This window comes from Nelusetta ayraudi, unplaced genomic scaffold, assembly GCF_046127955.1.
Source record: "Nelusetta ayraudi isolate G7.1 ecotype Tasmania unplaced genomic scaffold, CSIRO-AGI_Nayr_v1 ptg000011l, whole genome shotgun sequence".
Taxonomy (NCBI): domain Eukaryota; kingdom Metazoa; phylum Chordata; class Actinopteri; order Tetraodontiformes; family Monacanthidae; genus Nelusetta; species Nelusetta ayraudi.
This window is the reverse complement of record NW_027466061.1, coordinates 23,770,001-23,794,873: the sequence shown is the minus strand read 5'-3', so window position 1 is coordinate 23,794,873 and position 24,873 is coordinate 23,770,001. Positions and strand designations below refer to the sequence as shown.

The 24,873-nt window shown below is 46.3% G+C and overlaps 1 protein-coding gene across 1 annotated transcript in view; it reads right to left on the bottom strand.

Moving 5' to 3' along the window:
* Positions 1 to 750: 750 nt before the first annotated feature.
* Positions 751 to 24,873, bottom strand: part of pdlim4 (PDZ and LIM domain 4) — a 25,285-nt gene continuing 1,162 nt past the window's right edge. Inside the window, exons 2-7 of the mRNA XM_076019679.1 lie at positions 20,603 to 20,754; positions 15,324 to 15,408; positions 7,797 to 8,020; positions 5,128 to 5,285; positions 2,337 to 2,499; positions 751 to 1,640 (exon numbers count right to left, since the gene is read on the bottom strand). Of these exons, the coding sequence (XP_075875794.1) occupies positions 1,436 to 1,640; positions 2,337 to 2,499; positions 5,128 to 5,285; positions 7,797 to 8,020; positions 15,324 to 15,408; positions 20,603 to 20,754 (987 nt within the window). The 3' untranslated portion in view covers positions 751 to 1,435. The remainder of the gene's footprint in view (positions 1,641 to 2,336; positions 2,500 to 5,127; positions 5,286 to 7,796; positions 8,021 to 15,323; positions 15,409 to 20,602; positions 20,755 to 24,873) is intronic.

Below are 24,873 nucleotides of genomic sequence, written 5' to 3'. Positions count from 1 at the left end.
CTGATGTAATCGAGAAGGTTCCAACTGCCATTATGTCACCCTGCTAAAGTTCCTCCACAGCTTCATGCTCGCTGCAGGTTACCAGAGCCTTCAACTGCTCCAACTGTTGTGAGCTAGTCAGAGTCAACTCCAGAGTTGTGAGTCTGAGTCACCTCATCAGAAGAGCTGTCCTTCACACCAACAGCAAAAATTCTGTGTTGTTCCAGAGGAGCCAGTGAACATTGGTGGAGCAGCAGCAGAAGCACCGGCAGCAGCCAAATCGTTGATTGGTTGATACTGAAAACACAGAAAACAACAACAGACCAGCTACACAACTTCGCCCTTCTGAAGTAATCAGTGTGTGTGTGTGTGTGTGTGTGTGTGTGTGTGTGTGTGTGTGTGTGTGCGCGCATCCATAAATAACCTAAGAGCGCAGAGAGACATCCATGCCAAGTCCTAAAGAAAGAACCGTTGTTGGCTCCTCCTGTTCTGTTCTGCTGTGACGCATCCAGGGACAGGTTTTTATTTATTTATTTATTTATTTATTTATTTTTAATCATTTTTGAAAGGTGGGACAGTTGCATTTCAAACTAGAGGATGATGCTGAAACAGGCCGGATGTCGTCCTTTTAGCCTGTGACTGTAACATTTCTCCAACACGTTTCCTATATTTCACTTTCACTTTCATTTATTATTTTTTTTCATCTTATTTTCTCTTTCACTCAGATGTCTTGCGAAAAAAACAGCAATAAGAAGAGAGTCGACATTCTCATTGCGTTAATGCACACCTCATTTTTATTAAAGATCCTGGAAAAAGTTAATATCAACTTGGCAACAAAAAAATCAGATATGAATAGAACAATAAGTTAAACACACAAGAGGAAGGAATAAGGTGGAGACAATGGACAGGTGAAAGGCACGTGAGCCTCATTGGAGAAAAATACATTATTTACAACTTGCTTACAGAAAATACAGGAAATCATCATCATCATCATCATCATCATCATCATCATCATCATCATCCATCACTAGAGGAGGAGGAGAGCACTGCAAAATCTCCACCTACAGTTTAAAAAGCAGAAAATAGTTTCATCAGGGGTGTGTGTGTGTGTGTGTGTGTGTGTGTGTGTGTGTGTGTGTGTGCAGCTGCAGAGACCTCAGGAACTGTGATGTTCCTCAGGATCTGGGAGTTCCTGAGGAACATCACAGCCCCTGAGACTTTATGAGGAAGCTCTAAGTATGTGGCTACGACTATAAAGAAGTTTTGTTTTTGTTTTAGGTGGAAAAGCTGCAGCAGCAGCAGCTGTACATTTTGTGTGATGAAGGTTTTTGCTACGTTTGTTTGTTTTTTCCGTTCAGTAGAATAAAAAATTATAAATTGCAAGATGACTCTACCCCGGACCCCACCCCGGCCACGTCCCCTGACTCGGCCCCGCCAACACCACCGGCTCCCAGCCTCAGACCAGTTCCACCTTGGAGTTGGGGTAAACGGCTACCACGTCATAGCCTTCAGGCGGCTGCACGCGGGCCTTGGCGTGGCTCTCACAGTACAGAAGGTCCTCGATGAAGAAGTAGCCCCGGTGCTTCAGGTTGAGGCCACAGTCATCGCACACAAAGCAGTTGGGGTGGTAGAGCTTGTCCCGGGCCTTGACGATGGTGCCACTGTGGGGGAACACAGAGGTCACAGAGATCAACACTTGAGTCAAAATAATTCACAGACAAATGAACAGCTTTTTTCCTCCTCTAGCGGGAAGCTGTCCAGTCCGGATCCGACTGGTTTCTCCGACCACCTGACCGGCTGCTGTGTGAGGGATAAACTCCCGTCAGCTTCCACAATGCAACTCTTGTTCACCAGTAAGCCAATGACATCACCACTGGCTGCTGCTGCTGCTTCTGTGTGTGTGTGTGTGTGTGTGTGTGTGTGTGTGTGTGTCTCTTAGTGTGTGTGAGCCGAGATCACTTGAAAGTAATCATCAGCCTTCCTGCCCTGGTTTTTGCTGGGTGTGGCCACAACTCGAGCTGCTACTAATAATTGTTTTAAAAAAACAATTGACGAATTAGTTTAATTTTTTTTTTTTGATTAACTTTGTAACAAATTCAAATCTAAAACCACTTAATGTTGCCGTTTCTTTTTCAAAATCTCCAAATATTACACACTGGATCTTTAACAAATGCTTTTATACTCATATGGGAGAAGAACAGAGGGGGTTGATGATGGAGCTGAAGTCTTTTCAAGGTTTTCATTGGAGGAGCTGCTTTATTCAGGTGAATATGATATATGATGATTTTAAATCCAGTTTACGGGTCGTGTTTCAAGGGGGTCGGATCAGGTTCTTGAGTCGTGTGAGCAGCACTTACACAATGCCGCTGCCGCAGCCGGTGCACTGTGGCAACTTTTGCAGGCCCGGAACACCACCACTAACACCGCTAACGCCACCACTGCTGCCCACCAGGCCCAGTTTGGGGATGGGGGAGCGGATCGGAGATTTGAGGTTCCTCAGCCTGTCGGTGGGCGAGACACCTGCAGTGAGAGAGAGAGAGAGAGAGAGAGAGAGAGAGAGAGAGAGAGAGAGAGAGAGAAAGAAGAGAACATTTGTTCATTTCTGTGGGAGTTCTGTTGTGTTGGGTTGTGGTGTATCATGTTCTGTGTCCGTAAGTCTTTATATGTCTGCCACTGTGCCCATCACTGCTGCTCTGATGGCTCAGTCATTAACACACACACACACACACACACACACACACACACACAGGGATCACTGGGATCACTGGTTCTACTGGGTAACACTCAGAACAAAACTTCAGTCCAAAGATTAAGAATTCACACCTCCATTAAGGGAATATTTCCACTGGCTCGCTATGGTACTGCTCGGTTAGTACACTTTTCCACTGGCCCCCACACTGGTCCAAGAGTTACCATTTTGGTACCTGCTTCCTTGGGATTACAAGCGTGCTGACCAGGGACCATAGTGGTGACGTAGCACAGAGTAGGGCACTGATTGGGTAAGGGTTTTGACAAAAGCCAAGTGAGAGTCTTTCACGAAAAACAAAACAATGCAATTTTATATGCCCCACGTGTGGATTTTTACATTTTCACGTATTGAAAATTTAAATGCTTATGAAACACTGCCATGGGCAAACAAAGAGCCGAAGACATTTTTGTTCTCTGTGGCCGAAGACAAAGCTCTGTAGAACTGGACGGACGGAGCGACGCGCAAATAAAAAGACTTCCTGGTTTCGCAGCCAGTGGCCGCAGTACAGCAAAACAGTGTTGGGAGAAATCTAGAATCAGGATCAGAATAGCCTTTATTGTCACTGCAGCAGAAAGAAATTGTCTTGCACGAAAGGGAAGAGCCAAGAGCCGCTGCACTCACGCGCGCCGCCATCTAAAAAAATGCCGAGCGACTGCCGAGCGACTACCGAAGCACCAAGGAACACAACAGTTGGAGTGGAACGAACAGAGAAAATGTTCCGGTTTGTTCAGCCTAATGCGGATGCGATGGAACACCGGCCCGAGGGAGACGGCCTCAACTCGGCGGGTGGACGACGAGAGAATGGTCAGCCATGGCAGTATTTGAAAACATGTATGAGGACTGTGAGTGTATTGTGACCTCAAGCAACAGCAGGCTATTAGCAAAGTACAGCCACTGAATGGTGTTGATAAACCACCACCGCTAACTGCTCTGCTTGTGTGTTGTGTTCGCTGGCAGTTTCACTCCTTATAGCGAGTATGTTAACACGCTGCTAGCGTGAACAGAGCTTTCCTGTTTTGTGCTTTCTGTGGACTTAAGTTGTGCATACATTCTTGTCAAATAATAAACGCCTCTGAGACTCAAGTGATTGTTTCAGCGTCTACATTTTTCTCTGCTTGGACAGTGTTTTGACACAAGTCAACAGTATTAAACAAAATCATGTCAATCAATTTCTTGCAAAATAAATAAATAAATACATAAAAAAAAAAAAAAAAAATCATGATCAATCCAAAAAGTAAAAACTATGGTTCCGGGGACACGGAAGGCACAAAAAACGTCCGGGGACCTTCGGTTCGCCTTGCATCCGTAACATCGCCCATGGTCGGGCTGTGAACAAGCCAGTCAAAACACGTCCCTACCTAGCTGTACCGTACTGAGCAGGAATGGCACCAACCGTGTGGAGCCAGTGGAAACACGCCCTAAAGTGACTGCACCCCCAGCACCCCCTGCGCCTACTCCCTCAGGGAATCTGGGCTAAAGGATTGCAGTTTGTGACGTAGCGCTGCGCTAATGTTTGGCAGCTGTTGAAGAGAAAAGAGCAGAGAAGTTCCCTCAGTTGTCTGCTGAAGAGCCATGAAACTTGACCCGTGTCTTTGGAAAAAGAAAAGAAAAAGGAAGAATATCGGGGGGAATATTGGGAGTGGAGGGGACAGAGGGCGGGAGGTTGAAAGAGCAGCTGATTTGACTTCCTTCACAAAATAACAAAAAACAGAATTACTTTTTTTGCTTGTTTTTATCTCAGAGGTTCAGTGACTTTGAAAACAAACGAAAGATGTTTCTAAGTTCCAGAGTTCCTGAGGTTCCAGCCAGGCTCCCAGGAATTCTGGGGAAACCGACACTTTAGAATTTGGAGGACAAAAAACATTTTTTCAGACTCTAATTTCTGGAAAAAATTCAGGGACTTTTGTTGCTGTACCGATGACCAATAGCAGAAAGTGTTGAAGGACGGAGAGGAGGAGCCACACATTCCTCACTGAAGGTCCCAGATATGACAAATATGTAATTACAGCGTTGCAGAACAATAGAAGAAGCCGACACACAAAAACACACACGCACGAAAACACATACACATACGCACACGCACACTACCACCGCCACCAGGAAACCATAGTTCCCACTTTACTATCCGACTCCATGAGCTATCTAGCGCCCCCTGTCTTCCTGTTTCCTGCTGCCATCCTCCAGCAGCACTTCTCAAGTATCTCTATAAAAGGAAAACTATGGCAGACACTCACACGAACACACACACTGCTCAAGTCTTCCTTTCTTGGGCTCAGATCAGCAGACGCAACTATTTATTTATTCCCTGGCCACGTCGACCCTGAACCTGACGGCAGCAGATGTTTCATGACCACAGAAGAAGTAGAAGGAGCTGCGCTGTTTCTATTCTTGTTCCTCACCTCCGTCCTCGGCCTCCAGGATCCCCTGCAGGTACCGGAAGGATCCTGACTGTTTGGGTTCAGAGATGGGTTCCACGTCGTCCTGCAGCATCTTGTAGACGTCCGACTGCATGTCGAAGCTGTTGCGACCGGTGGGTGAGTGGGCAGGCGGCTCGGGGCTGCAAGGGGAGGACGTGAAGAGAACCACTTAGACACAGCAGAGCAGTTGCAGTTGCAACCCTGTCGCGACCTCAGGCCGGGGCTGTGCCCTGTATCACCCCCCACTGTCACTATATGGCAGTGGTGGGCCATGCATTTCATATCTATGCCATCAGTGATGTCATATTTAGTCCACCTTAAATTAATCCACCTCTTTTCTAAATATTTTTTTCTTATTTAAGTTTTGACATAAGAGAGCAACCTCTCCTTTCTCTCCTCCACAGCTGAGGGGTCAAGTCCGGTCCGCATGTCAGGTCGGTGTGTGTGTGTGTGTCTTTGTGTGTGTCCTTTACTTCTCCCCTTCATGGATCCTGCATCCTACTGCACTTTGATCTGAGACATAGAAGTGGGAATAATCAATACGCAGGGCAGCTGTTTTGGGGTCTGCAGGTGGCGCCATTGGTTTAACGTTTTACAGAAGAGAGCAACCCCTCCTTTCTCTCCTCCACAGAAGAGGTGTCAAGTGTCCATGTGTGTATGGGCATGTTCTCATTGCCTCGCCTCGCCACAATAGGGTGTTTGCACTGGCTGCTACGTGGTTGTAGGGGGTGCTGTTTTGGTACCTCTACTGTTGAGGGGCCAAGCGAGACGAAGCGAGTTTAGCGGTGCCCTAGCGACGAGCAGGGCACTGATTGGCTCAGATTTTCTGACGAAAGATGAGAGCGACTCTCCGCGAAAACAGCGCGAAAACCCAACCCAACTTTTTTTTTTTTTTTTTTTGTAACGGTTCTACTAGGTGGCGTGTGGTTTTAGTTATGAAGATGGCTGAGCGATTTTTGCTGTGGACAAACTCCGAGGTCCACATTTTTTTGTCAGTAGTGGCAGAAGACAGAATTCAGCGGGACCTGGACGGGGCAGTCCGTAATGTTAAGGTTTACGCAGGAATTAAAAAGCAACCACAGACCGAGCAGCAGGTATAAAACAACCTCTACGTTGTCCATTGCTGCGCTGTTGTGTGTCGCAAAGAAATGAGGAGTTCAAAGGACCACCCTCTTCTCCAAGTTATACCAGTGAATTCAGTTACTTTGTCTCAGTTGTCGTTTTACTTTTCCTGAGTGTTGTCTAGTCTTTCTTAGTGTCGTCTTGTCTAGTGTTTTTGTCTTCATCATTTTTCTTTATTCAAATTTTTTGTCAACTTTATTTTTCCTCATTTCTGGCAAAAAGGCCAATTTAAGAGAAAGTAGCAGAAACAACTCAGCCTCGTCCAGTGACCTTTATTTTTCATTTTAACCTTTTGCCCAATCTCAACTGACTAATCCTCAAGTGTCCTAAGTGTCCTGAAGCCACCTGCAGGACAGAGCAGAACGGGCAGTTCCACCTCAACGGTCGGTGTTGCTAATCCAAGCTCCCTGCGCGGTACCGGACCCGAGCGGTACACTACAAACTCCCAGGTCCACCTTGGAAGAAGCTCATCCAACGTAAGCCCTCATCACTCGCTCACGATCAAAGAGTCTGGTTGTCGCATCAGTGTAACAAATTACTGCTAATTATTTTTGCTGGACTTAGCCACAACAAGTCTAGGAGACAAACAAAACTCTTTTATATTTCTTCTTTTATTTTGTTACTTTTAGCTTAAGTTTAGGTTTTCTTTACTTACACACACTCTCTCTCTCTCTCTTTCTCTCTCTCTCTCTCTCTCTCACACACACACACTCACACACCCACACACGCACAGTTGGTTGCTGATTGTGTCTTTATGATCACATTCATGTCATGTCATGTTTCCTGCTGACGTCAACAACCAAAAAGCAGGTGGTGCCCCTATCAAATCATATTAAATATTATAAATATTAAAATTATTAATTTCTTTCTGATGTCTGTTTCCACTCCTTTGTGAGTTTGGTCGATGAAATTAATCAATCAACCTTCCCCCACTAAACAATTTACAGCCATCAAGCCAAACATCTCAGGACTGTGAGAGTATTCTGACTCGAAGCCATTCAGAAAGTACTGTTGTTGTCTCATGGAGGTAAACTGTTAGTCATCAATATCTCTGTGTTCCGCTTGTGTTTTGGCTTTGCTGCCTCTCAAGTTTCGCCTGTGGGAGCCATTTAACACCCGCTAACGTGTTAGCATCGGTGGATTTGAGCTGTTGTTCTTACCTTTGTGTTTCATGCTTTGAGTGGATTTCGAAAGTTTTTTTCGAAAGTGCATTTTTTCTTGTTTGATAATCACTGTTTTTGTTACCCAAGTCATGGTTTTACCTCCTATATTTTGTCTGCCTGGGCTGTGTTTTGCTACGAGTCAACAATATTAAACAAAGAATTTTGAGCCCTACTAAAAATGTGCTGTCAAAAATCAAAATAAACTCAAATTAATAAAACAATTGAGTGATTTCAAGGGTTAGGGTTAGGGACTTTGGCCCTGCCTTGCTGTGGTGACTCCACCCACGCTGAGTTTGAACCATGTTTCAATGGAAACACACCCCACACACCAGCAGAGTAGGTGCAGCCAGACTATCCACTGCTGACCTGTGAGTGGTGCTGATGCTGAGGCTGCCCATCTTGCTGGTCAGCGTTCTGTCCCCGTTGTTGCTGTTCTGAGTGTAGAGTCCTGCCGGATTGTTGTACTGAGCGTGCCCAGTAGTGCTGTTCCCACAGCCACCGTGGCCGTTGTTGTTCATCAGGGGGGGCTCAGGAGTGTATGAAGGTTTGCGACCGTAGCCGCTGTAGCCGCTGCTGATTGGACGGAAACTCTGCGGAGAGAAAGAACATCTTTAATAATAATAGAAACAGAAAAACGTAGAAGTCAAAGCATCTGTTGAGTAACCAAGTCCTTAAAACCGCAGGAGGAAAGCTCCACCCACAGCAGTAGAAGGAAGCGGAGAGTGAGAAGGAAAATAAACTCCTCAGTTTCTCTGTGATAACGCGGCTGCTGCAGATGTTTCTACATCTTGAATAAACAATGTCAGCACTGCATAAGTATTGTTGTTTCTTTCTCTAGGTCAGTGCTCTGCGAAAGTCTGAGTGATTCAAAGGGGCAGAGGTGGGAAGTGACCAAGTACCTCATTACTGTATCTAACTAGATCTTTAAAGTATACGTACTTGACTTGAGTCCTTCTCTTTCTGACGACTTTTTACTTTGTAAACAAATGTCTATACTTTCTTTTGCTGACTTTGGAAAAATCTGCTTGTTACTTTTGAGTTGAAAAGATACAAATTGTTTTCAAAGGCATTCACTGATTATTGATTCACTTTTACAGATTACAGTTGTTGTTGCTTGGAGTGGAGATATTTGAACTCTGCTCTTGTGTAGTTGAATATAACAGTGGATGATATTTTACAGAGAACAGATTATTTTAGAGGACCTCGGCTTTGGGGTCAAAGATCAGTACGTTTTCAGTCCAGAGAAAAATCAACATGTAGAAAATAACATTGGTTATTGTTGTACATTGTCAACATCCCATAATGTCTCACTGGTCATAGCTATTAGTGAGTGCAGTTTCGTTGAGCTGCAGTTGAAAAAGAAAAAAAATGTGCACTCAGCCCTTGGCCACGCCCCCCGCCCCCCAGTCCTGACATCATCATCAGTATTTAGGACCAATAACACCGCAGAGATGGCCGCTTGGCCGCCGGCCATCCCGTTCATCTCACAGGCGGGTGGCGACAGCCGCACTGTTGGAGGGGATTAGTGTTATTAGGAGGATGAGTGATGATGTCATCACTCCTGATAGGCTGTATATGTCAGAGATGCAGCACTTTGAAAGCACTTTAAACACAGAGCAGCTGCTCAAAGAGGAGGAGGAGGAGGCTTGTTTATGGTGAGACAACTGTTTATGGAGGCTCTGCGGGTTCCTCCTCCTCCTCATCTTTCTCCTTCTCTACCTCTTCCTCCTCATCTTTCTCCTTCTCTACCTCTTCCTCCTTGCCTTCCACCTGCTCCTCCTCTTCCCCCTCCCCTCTTCCCCCCTTCTTTTCCTCTTCCAACCGCCCAACCCTCCCACACCCCACACCCCCTCACAGACACACACACACACACACAAACACGCACACACACACACACACACACACACACACACAAGCTCCCCTGTCATCTCCACCACACGGCCCAGCAGGATGTCCTCAGACCTCTTAGACCACACAGGCACAAACATCCACCCTCACCACTTTAACCAGTACTTCCCAGAGGAACCTCCTCCTCCTCCTCCTTCTCCATCGCATGACAAAAGTCACAGTTTCTTACTCCTCATACTCCTTAGCCTTCTCCTCAGATTTTTCTGACCAAGAGTTTTGGTCGGAACATCAGAAAGAGCTGAAGAAGATTCCAGACCTGCTGGAGCGTCTCAAGGCCAGAAGAGGCTCTCAGCCACAGGGAGGTTCAGGCCCTGTCCACACGGGAACGTTACCATTTTTTTTCTTTCCCGGGGTCGAGAAAAGTTGCGTCCACACGCTGGCAGATGGAAACGGAACGGTGGGTGAAAACAATGTAATGCGTATGCCACACCGAAACGTGGCGCTGTTAACAGACACTGACACAGCCACCGGACCCAAGATTTAGAAAGAGGGCATTTCCGCTACACACTTAACACACAGAAAACAAAAATTGGAGAAAAAAAAAGTGATTCTGAGGTTTTGTGAGGTTTTGTAGTAATATTGCCAACAAATCTTGAAGCGCCTGCGATACAAAGACAACTCCGCTCGATGCTATCGTTTTTGTTTGTGCCGCTTTCCATGCCTTGTTTTTTCCGGTCACATGACAGTGACGGTGCGATGACGTCATCGTTTTGCAAGGAAAAGCCGTTTTCACTGTCCAGACGGCAACGATCTGACAACGACGAAACGGCGTTGTCAGATTTTCCCACTCTGTGACCCGTTTTCAAAAAATACCATTTCGGGAGACCCAAAACGCCGTTGCCATATGGACGAAACGCCATAATGGTTAAATACTTTACCGTTTCCACCAAAAAACGTTCCCGTGTGGACAGAGTTTCTGGACTGAATGTTTTTCATCCTTTTGTTTCCTGAGGTCGTTGACCTGTAGGTGAATGGCCTCCAAGTGAGGAGGAGCCATTGTTTACCTCCCCTCAGGTGTCGGGCGTGAAGGAGCACGTCCACCCAGAAGAAAAGAGTTCTTGTAACACACCCACACCCACGATCGTGTCCCTAATCTGTGCAAAAACAGCAGGCAGGGAACAGGAAATGACATGCAAACGCATGGTTTCAGACCAGCCCAGGCAAACACAGAAGAAGAAGAAGAAGAAGAAGAAGATTTTTTGATTTTGAAAAATAACATTTAATTGCCGCACTTATTTACATTAGTCAATCAAACTAAATAGATAAATACATAAATAAATAAATTAATGAATAAAACTTTTACATTAGCACATCACGAATGAATAATTCCCCCTCTGTCGCCGCACACAATGCACCGTTAAAAGTCCACATTTCAATAAAAAAAAAAAAAAAAAAAAGTCCCCTGCTCTCTTGCAAAACATAAAATCACCATGGAGTCTGGACTGGATCACTTTTTTGCAGATGACCGAGGGATCGACCTCTGCCCCATCATTCATCTTCCTGTTACAGCTCAAGCACACCCCCAGCTTAGCCTGGCTTGAAACAAAGTTTAAAACCTGGCCTTTCCTCTTGCTCTGGCAACTGTAGTTAAAACCAAAGATAAAAGAGTGTTTGTTAAAAACCTCCTGGCATCGGGTAAAAACTCTATGTAAAAAACTAAACACAGACAACAGACTCACGCTGATAAAAACAATGACGGAAAGAAGGAAAGTTCTTCTCTGCTTCACAGGTTCTGACCCGCTGCTCTGCTTCCTTCCACTGCTTTTATTCGACTGAAGGGGGTAAAAAAAAAATACAGCAACCAAACCCAAACACCAGGCTAAACAGGAGCCGCTATGGGGGTTTCACTTCATATGTTCAAAAGATTTCATAAAGGTTTTGTCTGCCCTGTCTGAGGTGTTTGGAGGCAGAGTCAGAGGGGGCAGAGTCACAGGACACAGCCACAGCCACAGCCTGGCCTTCTCTCACTGTGGGCCCAACATTATAAACCCAGTGAGTGTTTTTAAAAGCCCTAAAGTTTAGAATTAAAGTAAACTTTGGCTCAGTGAATATTTTGCCGAGCTGCATTCTGATGACTGGCTGGTCAGCAGGATTCAGATCAAAGAGCTGATAAAAACTGTGTGTGTACAATCTTCTTGAGTCTCTTCAATGGCTCACATTAAAAATAAATAAATTAAAAAAAAAAGACTTGTAGTGGAAAAACCATCTGTGAGTTGACATATTTTTACTCTCTCTGTAAGATCTCAAAAGTATTTCTGCTCTTGGCTGCAGGAGAAGAAATGTCAAAACTGCAAAATTAAGGAGAAGGAGAAAAAGCTGCCACTGGTCTATGTATAAGCTTAACATACTGTCTATAAAATACATTAATAAATATCTATACTCACAGCACAACAAAAGTAATTTTGGTTTCCTTTTGGTGCATGTGCGTGCGTGCGTGCATGCATTTGCATGTGTGTGTGTGCAGAGAGACATCCGTGCCAAGTCGTAAAGGAAGAACCGTTGTTGGCTCCTCCTGCTCTGCTCTGCTGTGACGCATAAAGGGACAGGTTTTTATTTCATTTTTTTTTTAAATCATTTTTGAAAGGTGGGACAGTTGCGTTTCAAACTAGAGGATGAAGCTGAAACAGGCCGGATGTCGTCCTTTTAGCCTGTGACTCAACAATTCTCCAACACATTTCCTGTATTTCACTTTTGTTTTTTTTTTCCATCTTATTTCCATCATACTTTTTTTTTCTATTGTACTGTGCACTTTGAGATTTGCTCACAAATGGAAAGTGCGTTATAAATGAAATCTATTATTATTATTATCATTATTATTATTATTATTATTATTATTATTATTAGAATTTTTATTATTATTATCAGTATTTAGGGCAGAAAATGTTTAATGCGAAACACCCTGAAATTTTTCAGCTGTTTCCCAAAATCCAGCTGCCTACTGCAGATGTTCCTCAACAGGAACGCCTGAGAGAAAGATTCGGACCAGGCAGCAGAACCAGGAGGAGGAGCGACTGACATGAAGAACTAGTCACGCTAAGAAAATAACAATAATGAATCAATCTGCAGTCCTGTTGCTGCTTCACTACATGTGCAAAACAACTGACACACAACTTTTGTTGTTGTTGTGAGTCCTCGGTTGTGATTCAGACTCACAACTGCAAATACCGCATGAACTTCCTGCCAGCGCAGCCGTGAAAACATGACGCTTCCTGTAAGGTGAGGCCCTCTCAACGTGTGTGTGTGTGTGTGTGTGTGTGTGAGTGACTGAGCCTCCTTTACTGGATATACACACACACTAACACACACACACACACACACATACAGAGCAGGGACTGCCTCAGCAAGTTGTGGGACATCCCTTCCCGTGAGATGCACAATATTTCATTTTCATAATGTGGACAATCAGGGAAACAGTTGGGGACAGATCCACAAAGAATGGAGCACAGCAATAAATTGTAGTGCGTTTTGTGGGGACTTTGTGGCCATAACCCCCGCACCTTTGCGTTGTATCTGCAAAGGTTTTTGCGTTAATAATATGCAGGCGCAAAAACACCCACAAATGCGGCATCTGAGAAATCAGAATTGCAAATTGCGCTCTACGAACTTGATCATTGTTGGAATCAGACATTAAACATCATGCATCATAGCCTATTGTGCTATTATATTGGTAACATTACATTTATATGTTGGAATTATTATATTGAGTTGAATGTATAAATGTATTGAATGTTACTATATGTAGTGCGGGAGGGGTGAGTGGAGTAGGGGGTCGTTCATGTGGACAAAGATCGCATTCTGTTCACACGTCCGTGAGTAATGCGATGCGAAGCGTCGAAACCACCTCCCTGAGGTGGTTTGAGTGATCGGATGAAAATACGGATTTGGACTGTTTCCACTTGGTTACTTCGTGTGATTTTTGCCGATCGGAACGCGAAAAACACTTGAAATGACCAAGTGCCTCTGACCCCAGCGACGGCCAAGACTCGACTCCAGAGATCTCTCCATCAGATCTCTGTACCAAGATTTACTTGTCTCCTTTTCTTCATTAAAAGAACACGCGGTTTGGTAGCATGATATTAGATAAAGGAACCAAACAGTATAACATGTTGGCCCCATACTAACTGCAACATAAACATTAATAAACAGTGCAACACATACAAAACTGAACACATGTCAGAAATGTTACAATACGAATACGAGTCTGGTTGTGTGGAAAGAACGAACCCGAACCTTTCAATAATTTGAATTAGTCTGATTTCAACAAGAGGAACTCTGGCGCTCCTGAGCATTCCTGTGTGCTGCGGACATTACGGCCGCGGTCATGATCGGAAGGCAGTCAAGGAGTTTATGTATATATTTTTTGTGTAATGTATTTTACAGTTAACGCAACCTGATTACCATTTATTTCTGTTTAGTGGCTGATCTGATCAAGTAAGTGCAGGTTTGAATTCGTAACTTATCAATGTTTCGCATTTCTAATAAATAAATAAATAAAAATACTTATTTCATATATGATAAGAGGTGTGTGTGTGTATATATTATATTTTTTCTATATAGACACACGTCATCATCAGCTCATTGGGGAGGAGAGCGTCGCTCTGACGCCAGAAACACTTTGACGGACAAAACTGTGCCTAGTTTTGGCTGGCAGTGTTTACGTCTGTCAAATTATGAGCGGACATGAGCGCAAACTTTTTGTGGATCCGGCGCTTTTTCGAATGAGGCATATTTGCATAGAAGGGAGTGTCATTTTGCACGAAATTACTAATTTAAATACATTCAAATGAGTCAGATGTAGCCCTGCCACTACCTGCACCTCGGCATATTTTCCTCCACTTTTCACATTGACGTCCACTCTGTTTTTGGTACTATTTACACAGATTTTCTGTCGTAAAAGCCAGCCAATCGCTTTGTGGATCTGGAGCTTCACTCCTGCTGCTATGGAGCCCCCTGACCGCTCTAAAGGTTGTGACCTCATATGATGCTGTTGGGTTGGGACCCTCCACCTAATGTTCAGATTTTCTTTTTTTTTTTGTCTGTGAAAAGTTGATTAGTATCAGCAGTTTCATTTTTTTACCCCTCAAAGTATGAGGGGCAGATCCTCAAAGAAGGGCGCGCAGCGGTAAAATGCGGCCTGTTTTGCGGCGAGATTGCGGCCGCAATCTGCACCACAGAGGTTTTTGCGCTAATGACATGCAGGCGCAAACACAAATGCGGCACCTGAAACGGGTGCGAATGTCGCGGTCTGGCAACCTGAGAGCAGTTTGCGCCAAAGGTTGTTGGTGAGTGCGTGTGCTTGTTTATGCTCGTGGATGCACGGAAAAGAAAAGAAAACATTTTCAGATCGTGAGCTGGCTGCCCTCGCTGCCCCTCTGCTACGATAAACGTGCTCCTGTGCGCGCCTGGCATTACGATGCCTCCTCCGTCTTACTAAGACTGCTGCCATAATGGAAAGAGAGACAAGACGCAAGACGCGTTGGTCACCAACACCTGAGTAGCATTTGTATTTTTCATGGCCTATCTAAAATATTGGCATATATACTGTGGTCTATGCCGATCTAAATATAAGATTTGGGGAGCCATATATATATGTCAGGCTTTTCAGAGAGGAAAGTTTCACTCAGAAGCCAGAAACACTTGGACAGACAGAAGCTGCGCCTGGTTTTGGCTGGCGGTGTCTCCGTCTGTCAAACTGCGTGCGGACACGAGCACAAACTCTTCCTGGATCTGCCGCTGTTTGAATGAGGCATATTTACATTGAAGGGGGTGTGTCCTTTTGCGCGTAATGACTCATTTAAATACATTCAAATGAGTCTGGCGCAGCCCTGCCGCTACCTGCGCCTCGGCGCATTTTGCACCGATTTTCACGTTTGCGTCCCCTCTGTGGATCGGAATCACCGTTTTTGGCGTTATTTACACGGATTTTCTGGCACAAAAGCCGGGCAATCGCTTTGTGGATCTGGCCCTCAGTGTGTATGTGTTTACCTGTGAGTCGCCCTCCAGGTGAGGGCTGCTCTTCCCATCATCGCTCATCGAGGGTGACCACACTCTGTCTCCTGCGGAAGCCCACCTTGAGGAGACAGGAAGTCAAGGAAAGTGCTCAGTCCAGGAAGTTTCGGGGGGAAATTGTGTGTGTGTGTGTGTGTGTGTGTGTGTGTGTGTGTGTGTGAGAGACAGAGAGAGCGAGAGAGAAAGAATGAAGATACTGCTGGGCTCCTGCTGTCCCTAAGGTGAGAAGCACTTTGTTCAGAAACTCTGCTAACCCTCCAGGATGGTGCAGGTCTGCCTGTGGCAGGATTAAACTGGATCCTCCTCTGGCCGCTTGGAACTGGATCGGAGGAGGAATTCTTGGCCTCTGCCTCCTAGTTTCCATGGAAGAGGCTGTTGTTGAGTAAGGCGTTCAGCTCCTCCTCCTCCTCCTGCTCCAGCTCCTCCTCTTCCTCCTCCTCGTTCTCCAGCTACTCCTCCTTGTTTTCCTCTTCCTCCTCCTCCCCCTTCTCCTCAGCAGGCATCCACACAAAGCCAAGGAGGTGCCAGGCACCGGGAATCCACCATAGCCTGGAGGTCACGGGGTCACGGCTAAGCTATTCTGATGTGAAGACTAGTGGGATGACGCGTCCAGGAGTGGATGGACGTTTGTTTGGTTTCTATGGTTACGGCTGGAGAACAGACAGAGGGTTCAGTGTGGAGCAGATGAATAGAGGCCACATCTCATCGTTTCACCCCTGAACTCCTCATCTGCGTCCAGCTGCTACGCCAAATTTCCTCCTGGATGTCAAGCCGTTGGACCAGAGTGACGATGGCTGGACGTCCTGAAGAATCAGCTCCAGCCTATGGCATCATCCAGCTGCTGCTCATTTGTGATCGAGTCTTCGTGTCTGAAGTTTGATGATGTTCCTCCTGCAGATATGATGATGTATCCTGTGTGTGTGTGCGTGTGTGTGTGTGTGTGTGTTGGAGGTCTCCTTTGTCTCTCCAGGCTCTTCTGGACCCCATAACTACCACATCGTCAAGTCAAGTCAAATCCTCTGTCAGGTTCCGGGTCAGGGGTCAGAGGTCACACATAGGGCCAGATCCACAAAGAATGGAGTGCAGCGGTAAATTGTGGCGCCTTTTGTGGCGACTTTGCGACCGTAATGTCCGCCACGTTTGCATCGTATCCACAAAGGTTTTTACACTAATGATATGCAGGTGCAAAAACGCCCAGAAATGAGGGGCCTGAGGAGTGAGAAGCGCAAATTGCGCTCTGGTAACCTCACCACGCGATCATCAGATATTATAACGTTGGTGCACACTTCAATTACTAGAATTTTAATTTTTGACGGAATACTTTATTTCTGTTGTTGTCAAATAACATGCATATTGGCTTTCTCACACTAAGAAAGAGACAGTTGCACATGTCTCGTTGCACACGTCTCTCCAAACATCCCCACAGCCCAGCGCACAGTACACACACCTTTTTAGGTCTCTGTTGTCCTCTTAAAGGGGAAGTATAACATGTTCCCCGCATACTAACTGCAACACAAACATTAATAAACAGTGCAACACATACAAAACTGAACACATGTCAGAAATGTTACAATACGAATACGAGTCTGGTTGTGTGGAAAGAACGAACCCGAACCTTTCAATAATTTTAATTAGTCTGATTTCAACAAGAGAAACTCTGGCGCTCCTGAGCATTCCTGTGTGCTCCGGACATTACGACCGCGGTCATGATCGGAAGGCAGTCAAGGCATGTCAGTATATTTAGATATTTTTATTGTGTAATATATTTTAGAGTTACCGCCACCTGATTGCGATGTTTAGTGGCTGATCTGATCAAGTAAGTGCAGGTTGCAAGTGTAAGTGAACTCGTAATTTATCAATGTTTTGCGTTCTTAATAAATAACTAAATAACTTAATAACTATTAACATTTTCATTCAAAATTTAGATTTTATATTTGAGCAGATGTGTGTGTATGATATTTTTCTATATGCGCACACCTCATCATCAGAGATAGTTGCTCTGACGCCATAAACACTTTGACGGACGAAACTGCGCCTGGTTTTGATGGTGATGTTTACGTCTGTCAAAGTGCGAAAGTGAGCGCAAACTTTTTGTGGATCTGGCTCTGTTTCAAATAAAGCATATTTGCAAAGAAGTGTGGGGGTGTGTCATTTTGTGCGAAATGACTAATTTAAATACATTCAAATGAGTCTGGCACAACCCAACCGCTACCTGCGCATCAGCGCATTTTCTGCCGCTTTTCACGTTTCCGCTCTGTGGATAGGACGCACGGTTCTTGGTGCTATTTACACGGATTTTCTGGCACAAAAGCTGGGCAATCGCTTTGAGGATCTGGCCTATAGTCTTTGAGGTCATTTTTCCTCTTTAGGGTCTCCCCATGTCCAGGAGCCTCTGGCAGAAGGTCCTGGACGCCTCCACAGCTCAGATGTGCTGCTCCAGGGTTTCCTGCACTCACACACATTGACTGATTGAACCATTGAGTCAGTGAGTCAGTCCATTGGATCTTTTTTTAGAATCCTTGCTGTGATTCTCTGTGGGTCACTCCACATCATTTCCCGTCCTTCCATGAGTTCCTCTCCATGTTTTTTAATACTCTTCAAGGTCGGAACGGAACTGTTGTTTTTAATTTCCTAGCAGGAAGTTCAGTAGGATCTGGCTCCAGGTGCTTCACATGAGCGATATTTTAGAAAGATAGAGTTATGTGGGGAACAACTGTCCTTGAAATAAAACTGCAAAACAAAGCAGCTCATCCAAAAGCCAAAATAGAAGAATTCTGGGAAAAGTCTGAAAATGTGTGGTGGTTATAACAGAGATGTTTGGCCGACAAATGTTGATGAGTGTGTGTGTGTGTGTGTGTGTGTGTGTGTGTGTGCAGGTCAAATGAAAATGCTGAAGGAGACTCTCCGGTGTATCGTCAGGCTGCTGCTGCTGCTGCTGCTGCTGTGCTATAATTTTGGTTCATGGTAGCCGTGCACACATGTCTATTTGACCATCTGCAGCTGCGGAAAAAATTACAGACGTGCTTGTCTGCCTGTGTTGGCTGTGTGTTGGACTGTTGTCCCTGGAAGCAGTCAGAAGAAGGTGACTCAGCATCTATGAGCACTTCAGAGCTGCAGTAGCTACTACTGCTGTTACTGGTACTGCTGCTGTTACTGTTACTGCTGCTGATGTTACTGCTGCTGATTTTGCTGTTACTGATGTAACTGATGTTACTGCTCCTACTGTCACTAATGTTACTTATGCTGTTACTGTTGTTACTGTTGCTGTTACTGCTTCGTTTACTGTGGCTGCTGCTGTTACTGTTGCTGTTACTGTTACTGCTGCGTTTACTGTGGCTGCCACTGTTACTGTTACTGCTGTCACTGCTGCTTTTACTGCTACCGTTACTGCTGCAGCTGTTACTGCTGTTACGGTTATTGCTGCTTTTACTACTGCAGCTGTTACTGTGACTGCTGCTGTAAATATTGCCGCGGATGTTACTGTTACTGCTGCTGTTACTGTTGCTGCTGCTGTTACTGTTGCTGCTGCTGCTGTTACTTTTGCTGTTGCTGCTGCTGCTGTCCCTGCTGCTGTTACTGCTCCTGCTGCTGCGGCATCGGAATCACAAACCCATCAGGGTTCTATTGCATGAACTCACTGGAGATGGAGAAGGAAGAGCAACTTAACCAGGAGGTCCAGCCACTGGTTCAGTGGTGGTGGGAGCCACGGCTCGGCTACGCCTCTTGGCTCCGCCTCCATCATAACGACTGTTGCTGTTTATCAAAAACATCCTCCTGTGTGATCAGAACCGGACCGGCTGCAGCTCCACTGGAGGCTTTTATTTTTAACAGTGCAGCGCTGAACCACGAGGCTGCTTGCAGAGCCGCTGCGTTGGGCAGAACCTAGTCATGAGTTGATCCTTCCTCCATGGGGCTTCAAATCGTCTTCCTCTCTTCTCTGTCCTCACCTCCATCCAGCAATGCTCCTTCACCTCTTCCTCCTCCTGCCCCTCCTCCCCCTCTTCCCCTCCTCTTCCTCCTGCTCTTCATGAGTCTGAGCAGCTCTTTCCACTCAGGGTTCAGCCAATAAACAGCCAAGAGGTCACATACCAGCGGCCGGCCTGGCTCAGCTCCCTTCTGGAGCCTGGACGTGTCAGGGAGTCATTGTTCTCTTTTTTCCACATTTATGATTTGAATGCATCAATTTTGACTCAATGAAGTACTCAGAAGATCTTGTGAGAATATAAACGTAGGATGCCGAAGTCGTGACCAGCTGCAGGAGAAATCAGCTGTTTTTAGAAACTTTCGTGCTTTGTCACGTTTTTTCCTGTTTCAACACTTTATTCCGCTGAGTTCATGCCCGGCAGTGGTGGAAACACGCTGAAATAAGTGCTGCTGAAATGTCCAACTGGAGCAGCAGCAGCAGCAACTGTCACCACAACCACAGGCTGCTGGTGAACATCCAGCAGGAATGTGGGCGGCCAGTGACACTTCATCCCCTCCCCCACTCCACCATTCCCCACTCCCACCTCACCCGCCTCCTTTCCCTCCATCTCCTCCTCCTCCTGCTCTGTTATTAACCATTGAGACGGATGACTTCCGCTCGGCTCGGCTGCTCCAAAAGGCCAAACAGCCTCAGACTTGATTGCTGAGAAGCACAAGATGATTTTCTCCGAAGAGGCTCAAACAGAATCAGGTTGGTTAGTGTGGACACCTCGCCAACTCTTAAGCCCAAGAGTCTCACATTTCGATTTGGTCACAATTCTTGAGGTTTTATCATTTGATTCCAAAATCGATTGTCCATTCAAATGATTCTGGATTCAAAAATGGATATAGTGCATCTCAAGATAAAACATACCTGAATATGACCTGGATGACTTAGAACCTTCACAGACATTGCGGTGTGAATACAGTTTGGATGACATGTGGTTTTTAGATTTGAAAGCTGCTGATCAACCGACTCAAAGGATGTATACACTCTTTTGATGTAAAACTCTTTTGCAATGAAAGGATAAAAAAAATTGTACACAAATAATACAAATGACTGTTTTTTTCTGTTTTTCAAGATTTTTTCAAGAAACTTTCAATTTACCTTATTCTCAGTGACTACAATAATTAGTTCAAGACGTACTAAACAATGAAACTTCTGGACATAAATAAAATTGTCTAAGTTCACTAAGGCTAGCTGAGGCTCACTGAGGCTAGCTGAGGCTAGCAGGGTTATGTTTGGGGTTGTCTCCAGTGATTGCCATCAGCTAGTTTTGTCAGTTGTGTACCTGCTGATGCTGAGTGTGAGTTGCTGAGGGCAGTTCTTGATTCGGTTCTGAGCCTCCATGTGGGTCATGAGCTCCGTGCTGTCACCGTTGATGGAGAGGATGGTATCACCGGGACACAGGTCACCCTGGGCTGCCTTGCTGCCTGGGGTCACCTACAGGGGTGGCAGAGAGAAAGATGTGGAGGCTGAGGAGGAAATACAATGAGGCACAAGGATAAGGACAATCAGCGATGGGAGAAGGAGCTTCACTGAGACACAGGAGTCAAACCAGCCTGCAGGAAACGTTTCCCCCCTTTACCAGAAGGTCTCACACTGTTGGCCTTCTGCTCAGGAGGGAAGCAGGTTCCTTCCCCTCCCAGACCTGCAGACCACTGACAGCTGTGAAGTTTGCTGAATGATCAGGCTGCATGGAGATGGTCTTCAGCAACTAGTCACCTCAACAGCAGTGACCTCACTTTGCACTGTGTGTGTCCAAGAGTGAAGGTTTGGAAGCAGCAGCTCAGTCTCAGTCTCACCAGCAGACATGCAGAAAGAGAAAGTCATGATACCTTCACAAGTTGGAGCTCAGGAGACCTTCTGCTAAAACCAATAAAGCCTAGCAGGGTTCAGAAGAATTGAGGTGGTCTTCCTGCTCAGCAAACCTTTACACCTCAGGTGCAGCTGATGGAGTTTACTCCAGCTATAATGTAATAACAAACACCAACAAGAAACATAAACCACAAAATTCCAGAACAAACAAAATAAAAAAATGCATGCCTGGTCCAAGGAACCCAGGAACCAGCTTCACGCTTCATCAAGCACTGATGGCTGCCTTTCGCACATCAGAGGTGGATTTCAGAAATTTACCGCCCGTGACTGCAACCTTGACCAGCAAATGGACAAGAGGTCAGAGGCTCCGCCCACTAAAACCATCCCACGTGTCATTCACACCAAGAGGTCAGAGAAAGCAGAGGGACATTCCAGACAGACAGCCACTGGATGAAGTGGCTGTCTGTCTCTGCAGCCACTGGATGAAGTTTTTCTTTCAACCTCGATGAAAACCACCGGTGATCCAGAAGGACCCATTTAGAAGGTTAGCAGCAGACAAAAGATGAAGTGACCGAATGAATAAACCGGCTTGGGCAGACTTCAGAAACTTTTTCCTCTTCCTTATTTTCCCGCTAGACATATCCAGCCAGTGTGACGCCAGAGGTCAGAGGTCAGACAGTATGTCAATTTAATGTTCTTCCTCCTGGCCACTGGCCAACAGAGAGGCAGAACTTCCTGAAGAGGAAACAGTGGTTCTTGACCCCCAGTGTTGGAGGCCTTCACAGCCGAGGACACACAAAGACAACAGCAACAACAACTGCAGTTTGAGTCAGTGAACAGAGGAGGAGTTGGATGGGTGGACCCCCAGTGTTGGAGGCCTTCACAGCTGAGGACACACAAAGACAACAGCAACAACAACTGCAGTTTGAGTCAGTGAACAGAGGAGGAGTTGGAGGGGTGGAGGGGTGGAGGTGCAGGAGGAGGAGGAGGAGAAGGAACAACAGGGAGAGGAGGAGAAGGAGTGGATGGAGGAGGATGAGGAGGAGAAAGAACAACGGGGGGAGGAGGCCGGGGGGAACAGGATGAGGAGGAATGGGAGGACGAGGAGGCAGAGGAGGAGGAGAAGAGGGTGGGGGAGAGGGCTGAGGAGAAAGAGGAGGAAGAGGAGGAGGAGGAGGAGGACACAGAGGTGAAGGCAGAGGAGGAAGAGAAAGAGGATGAAAATGAGTAGAAGGAGGAGGTGGAGGAGGAGCAACAGGAGGAAGAAGGGGAGAACGAGGAGGAGAGGGAAGAGGAGCAGGAGCAGGAGGAGGCAGAAGAGGAGGAGAAGAGCCAGGGGAAATGGACGCACAGTCAGAGCTGTGTCTCTCTGCCTTCTCATCCTGTGAGTGGTGAAGATGCAGCCTGTGACGACCTGTGACGTCCTACAGTGACGGTGAGAAGCTGCTAGGAAGCTGCAGAGCCACAGACTCTAGCCAGCAGGGGGCCCTGTGGGTCACGTGACCATCACATGACCGGCTGTGGTATGTCGTAGAATTATAGGGGAACACGGGTGTCGCCAACTGTGACACACTGCTGACACAACATGAATCACTTCACACACACACACACACACACACACACACACACACACACACACACAGCTGCTGCTTCTCTGGTATTTACAATGTCACCCGATCTGGCTGACCAATCACAGCCGCGATTGCGGCTGTGATTGGTCACCTCTATCAGTGGTTGGTTGAATGGGGCAAAGGTCAGGTGACACAACAGGAAGTTGCAGCAGCAGCAGATATGATATTTGCAGCTCCACTCGGAGAGATTTCACACCGTTAGCTGATGCGTCGGATCATGTGATGATGATAATGATAGTGATGATGATGAACATGATGATGATGAGGAGGAGGAGAAGGAAGAGCACGAGGAGGAGGGGAGGAGGAGGAGGATTGTCCTTCTCTGATATCTGAGTTGGAGGAAGAGTTATTTGGAAATTCTCGCCAGGCTCTTTTTTTACTGCCTTCTCTGCTATGCGGCCGAGTGAAACCTGTCATTAATTCCACAGATGACTGAGGCCCAGTCCACACAGAAAAGTTACTGTTTTTTTTCTTTCCTGGGGTCGAAAAAAGTCGCGTCCACACGCTGGCAGATGGAAACGGAACGGTGGGTGAAAAAACGACGTAATGCGTATGCCACACCGAAACGTGGCGCTGTTAACAGACGCTGACACAGCCAACGGACCCAGGATATAAAAATAAGCCCATTTCCACTACACGCCAATCATGAAAAAGAAACAATGGCGAGTGCAGGGGAAGAGAGGGCCACAAAGCGATTGCCCGGCTTTTGCGGCAGAAAATCCGTGTAAATAGCGCCAAAAACTGTGATTCCGATCCACAGAGGGGACGCAAACGTGAAAATCAGCGGGAAATGCGCCAAGGCGCAGGTAGCGGCAGGGCTGCGTCAGACTCATTTGAATGTATTTAAATGAGTCATTACGCGCAAAATGACACCCCTTTCTATGAAAATATGCCTCATTCAAACAGCGGCAGATCCAGGAAGAGTTTGCGCTCGTGTCCGCACGCAGTTTGACAGACGGAGACACCGCCAGCCAAAACCTGGCGCAGCTTCTGTCTGTCAAAGTGTTTCTTGCTTCTGAGTGAAACTTTCCTCTCTGGAAAGCCTGACATATATATATGGCTCCCCAAATCTTATATATAGATAGGCATAGACTACAGTATATATGCCAATATTTTAGATAGGCTATGAAAAATACAAATGGTACTCAGGTGTTGGTGACCGACGCGTCTTGCGTCTTGACTCTCTTTCCATTATGGCAGCAGTCTTGGTAGACGGAGGAGCCATCGTAATGCCAGGAGCACAGGAGCGCCTTTATCCTAGCAGAGTTCCTCTGTTTGCCACTGACTGCCAGTGAAATACTTTCCCATGATTTCTTTCTTTCTCTGAGACTGAATTCAATGTTTTTACTTAATTTTGTTGCATGTCTGCTTGCTCCAGCAGCGAGGGCAGCCAGCTCACGATCCGAAAATGTTTTCTTTTCTTTTCCGTGCATCCATTAACACAAACCAAACACATGCACTCACGAACAACCTCTGTGGCGCAAACTGCTCTCGGGTTGCCAGACCGCAACATTCACACCCGTTTCAGGTGCCGCATTTGTGGGCGTGTTTGCGCCTGCATGTCATTAGCGCAAAAACCTCTGTGGATCCCCGCATCTGTGGCGCGGGTTGCGGCCGCAATCTCGCCACAAAACGCGGCGCATTGTACCGCTGCGCGCCCTTCTTTGAGGATCTCCCCCTGAGTCTCTTGTGTGGACCGACGACACGGTGGAATTACTACTACGCCAACAAACCTTGAAGCGCCTGCAATGCAAAGACAACTCCGCTCGCCGTCATCGTTGTTGTTTGTGCCGCTGCTGCCGCATTGCATACCGTGTTTTTTTCCGGTCACATGACAGTGACGGTGCAATGACGACATCATTTTGCAAGGAAAAGCCGTTTTCACTGTCCAGATGGCAACGATGTGACAACGACGAAACGGCGCTGTCGGATTTTCCCACTCTGGGACCCGTTGTCAAAAAATACCGTTTCGGCGGACCCAAAACGCTGTTGCCATATGGACGAAAGGCCGTAACAGTTAATTACTTTACCGTTTCCACCAAAAAGACGTTCCTGTGTGGACAGGACCTGATCTTTCCCGCCTGTCTAGTTCCTGCTGCTGCTGCTGCTGCTG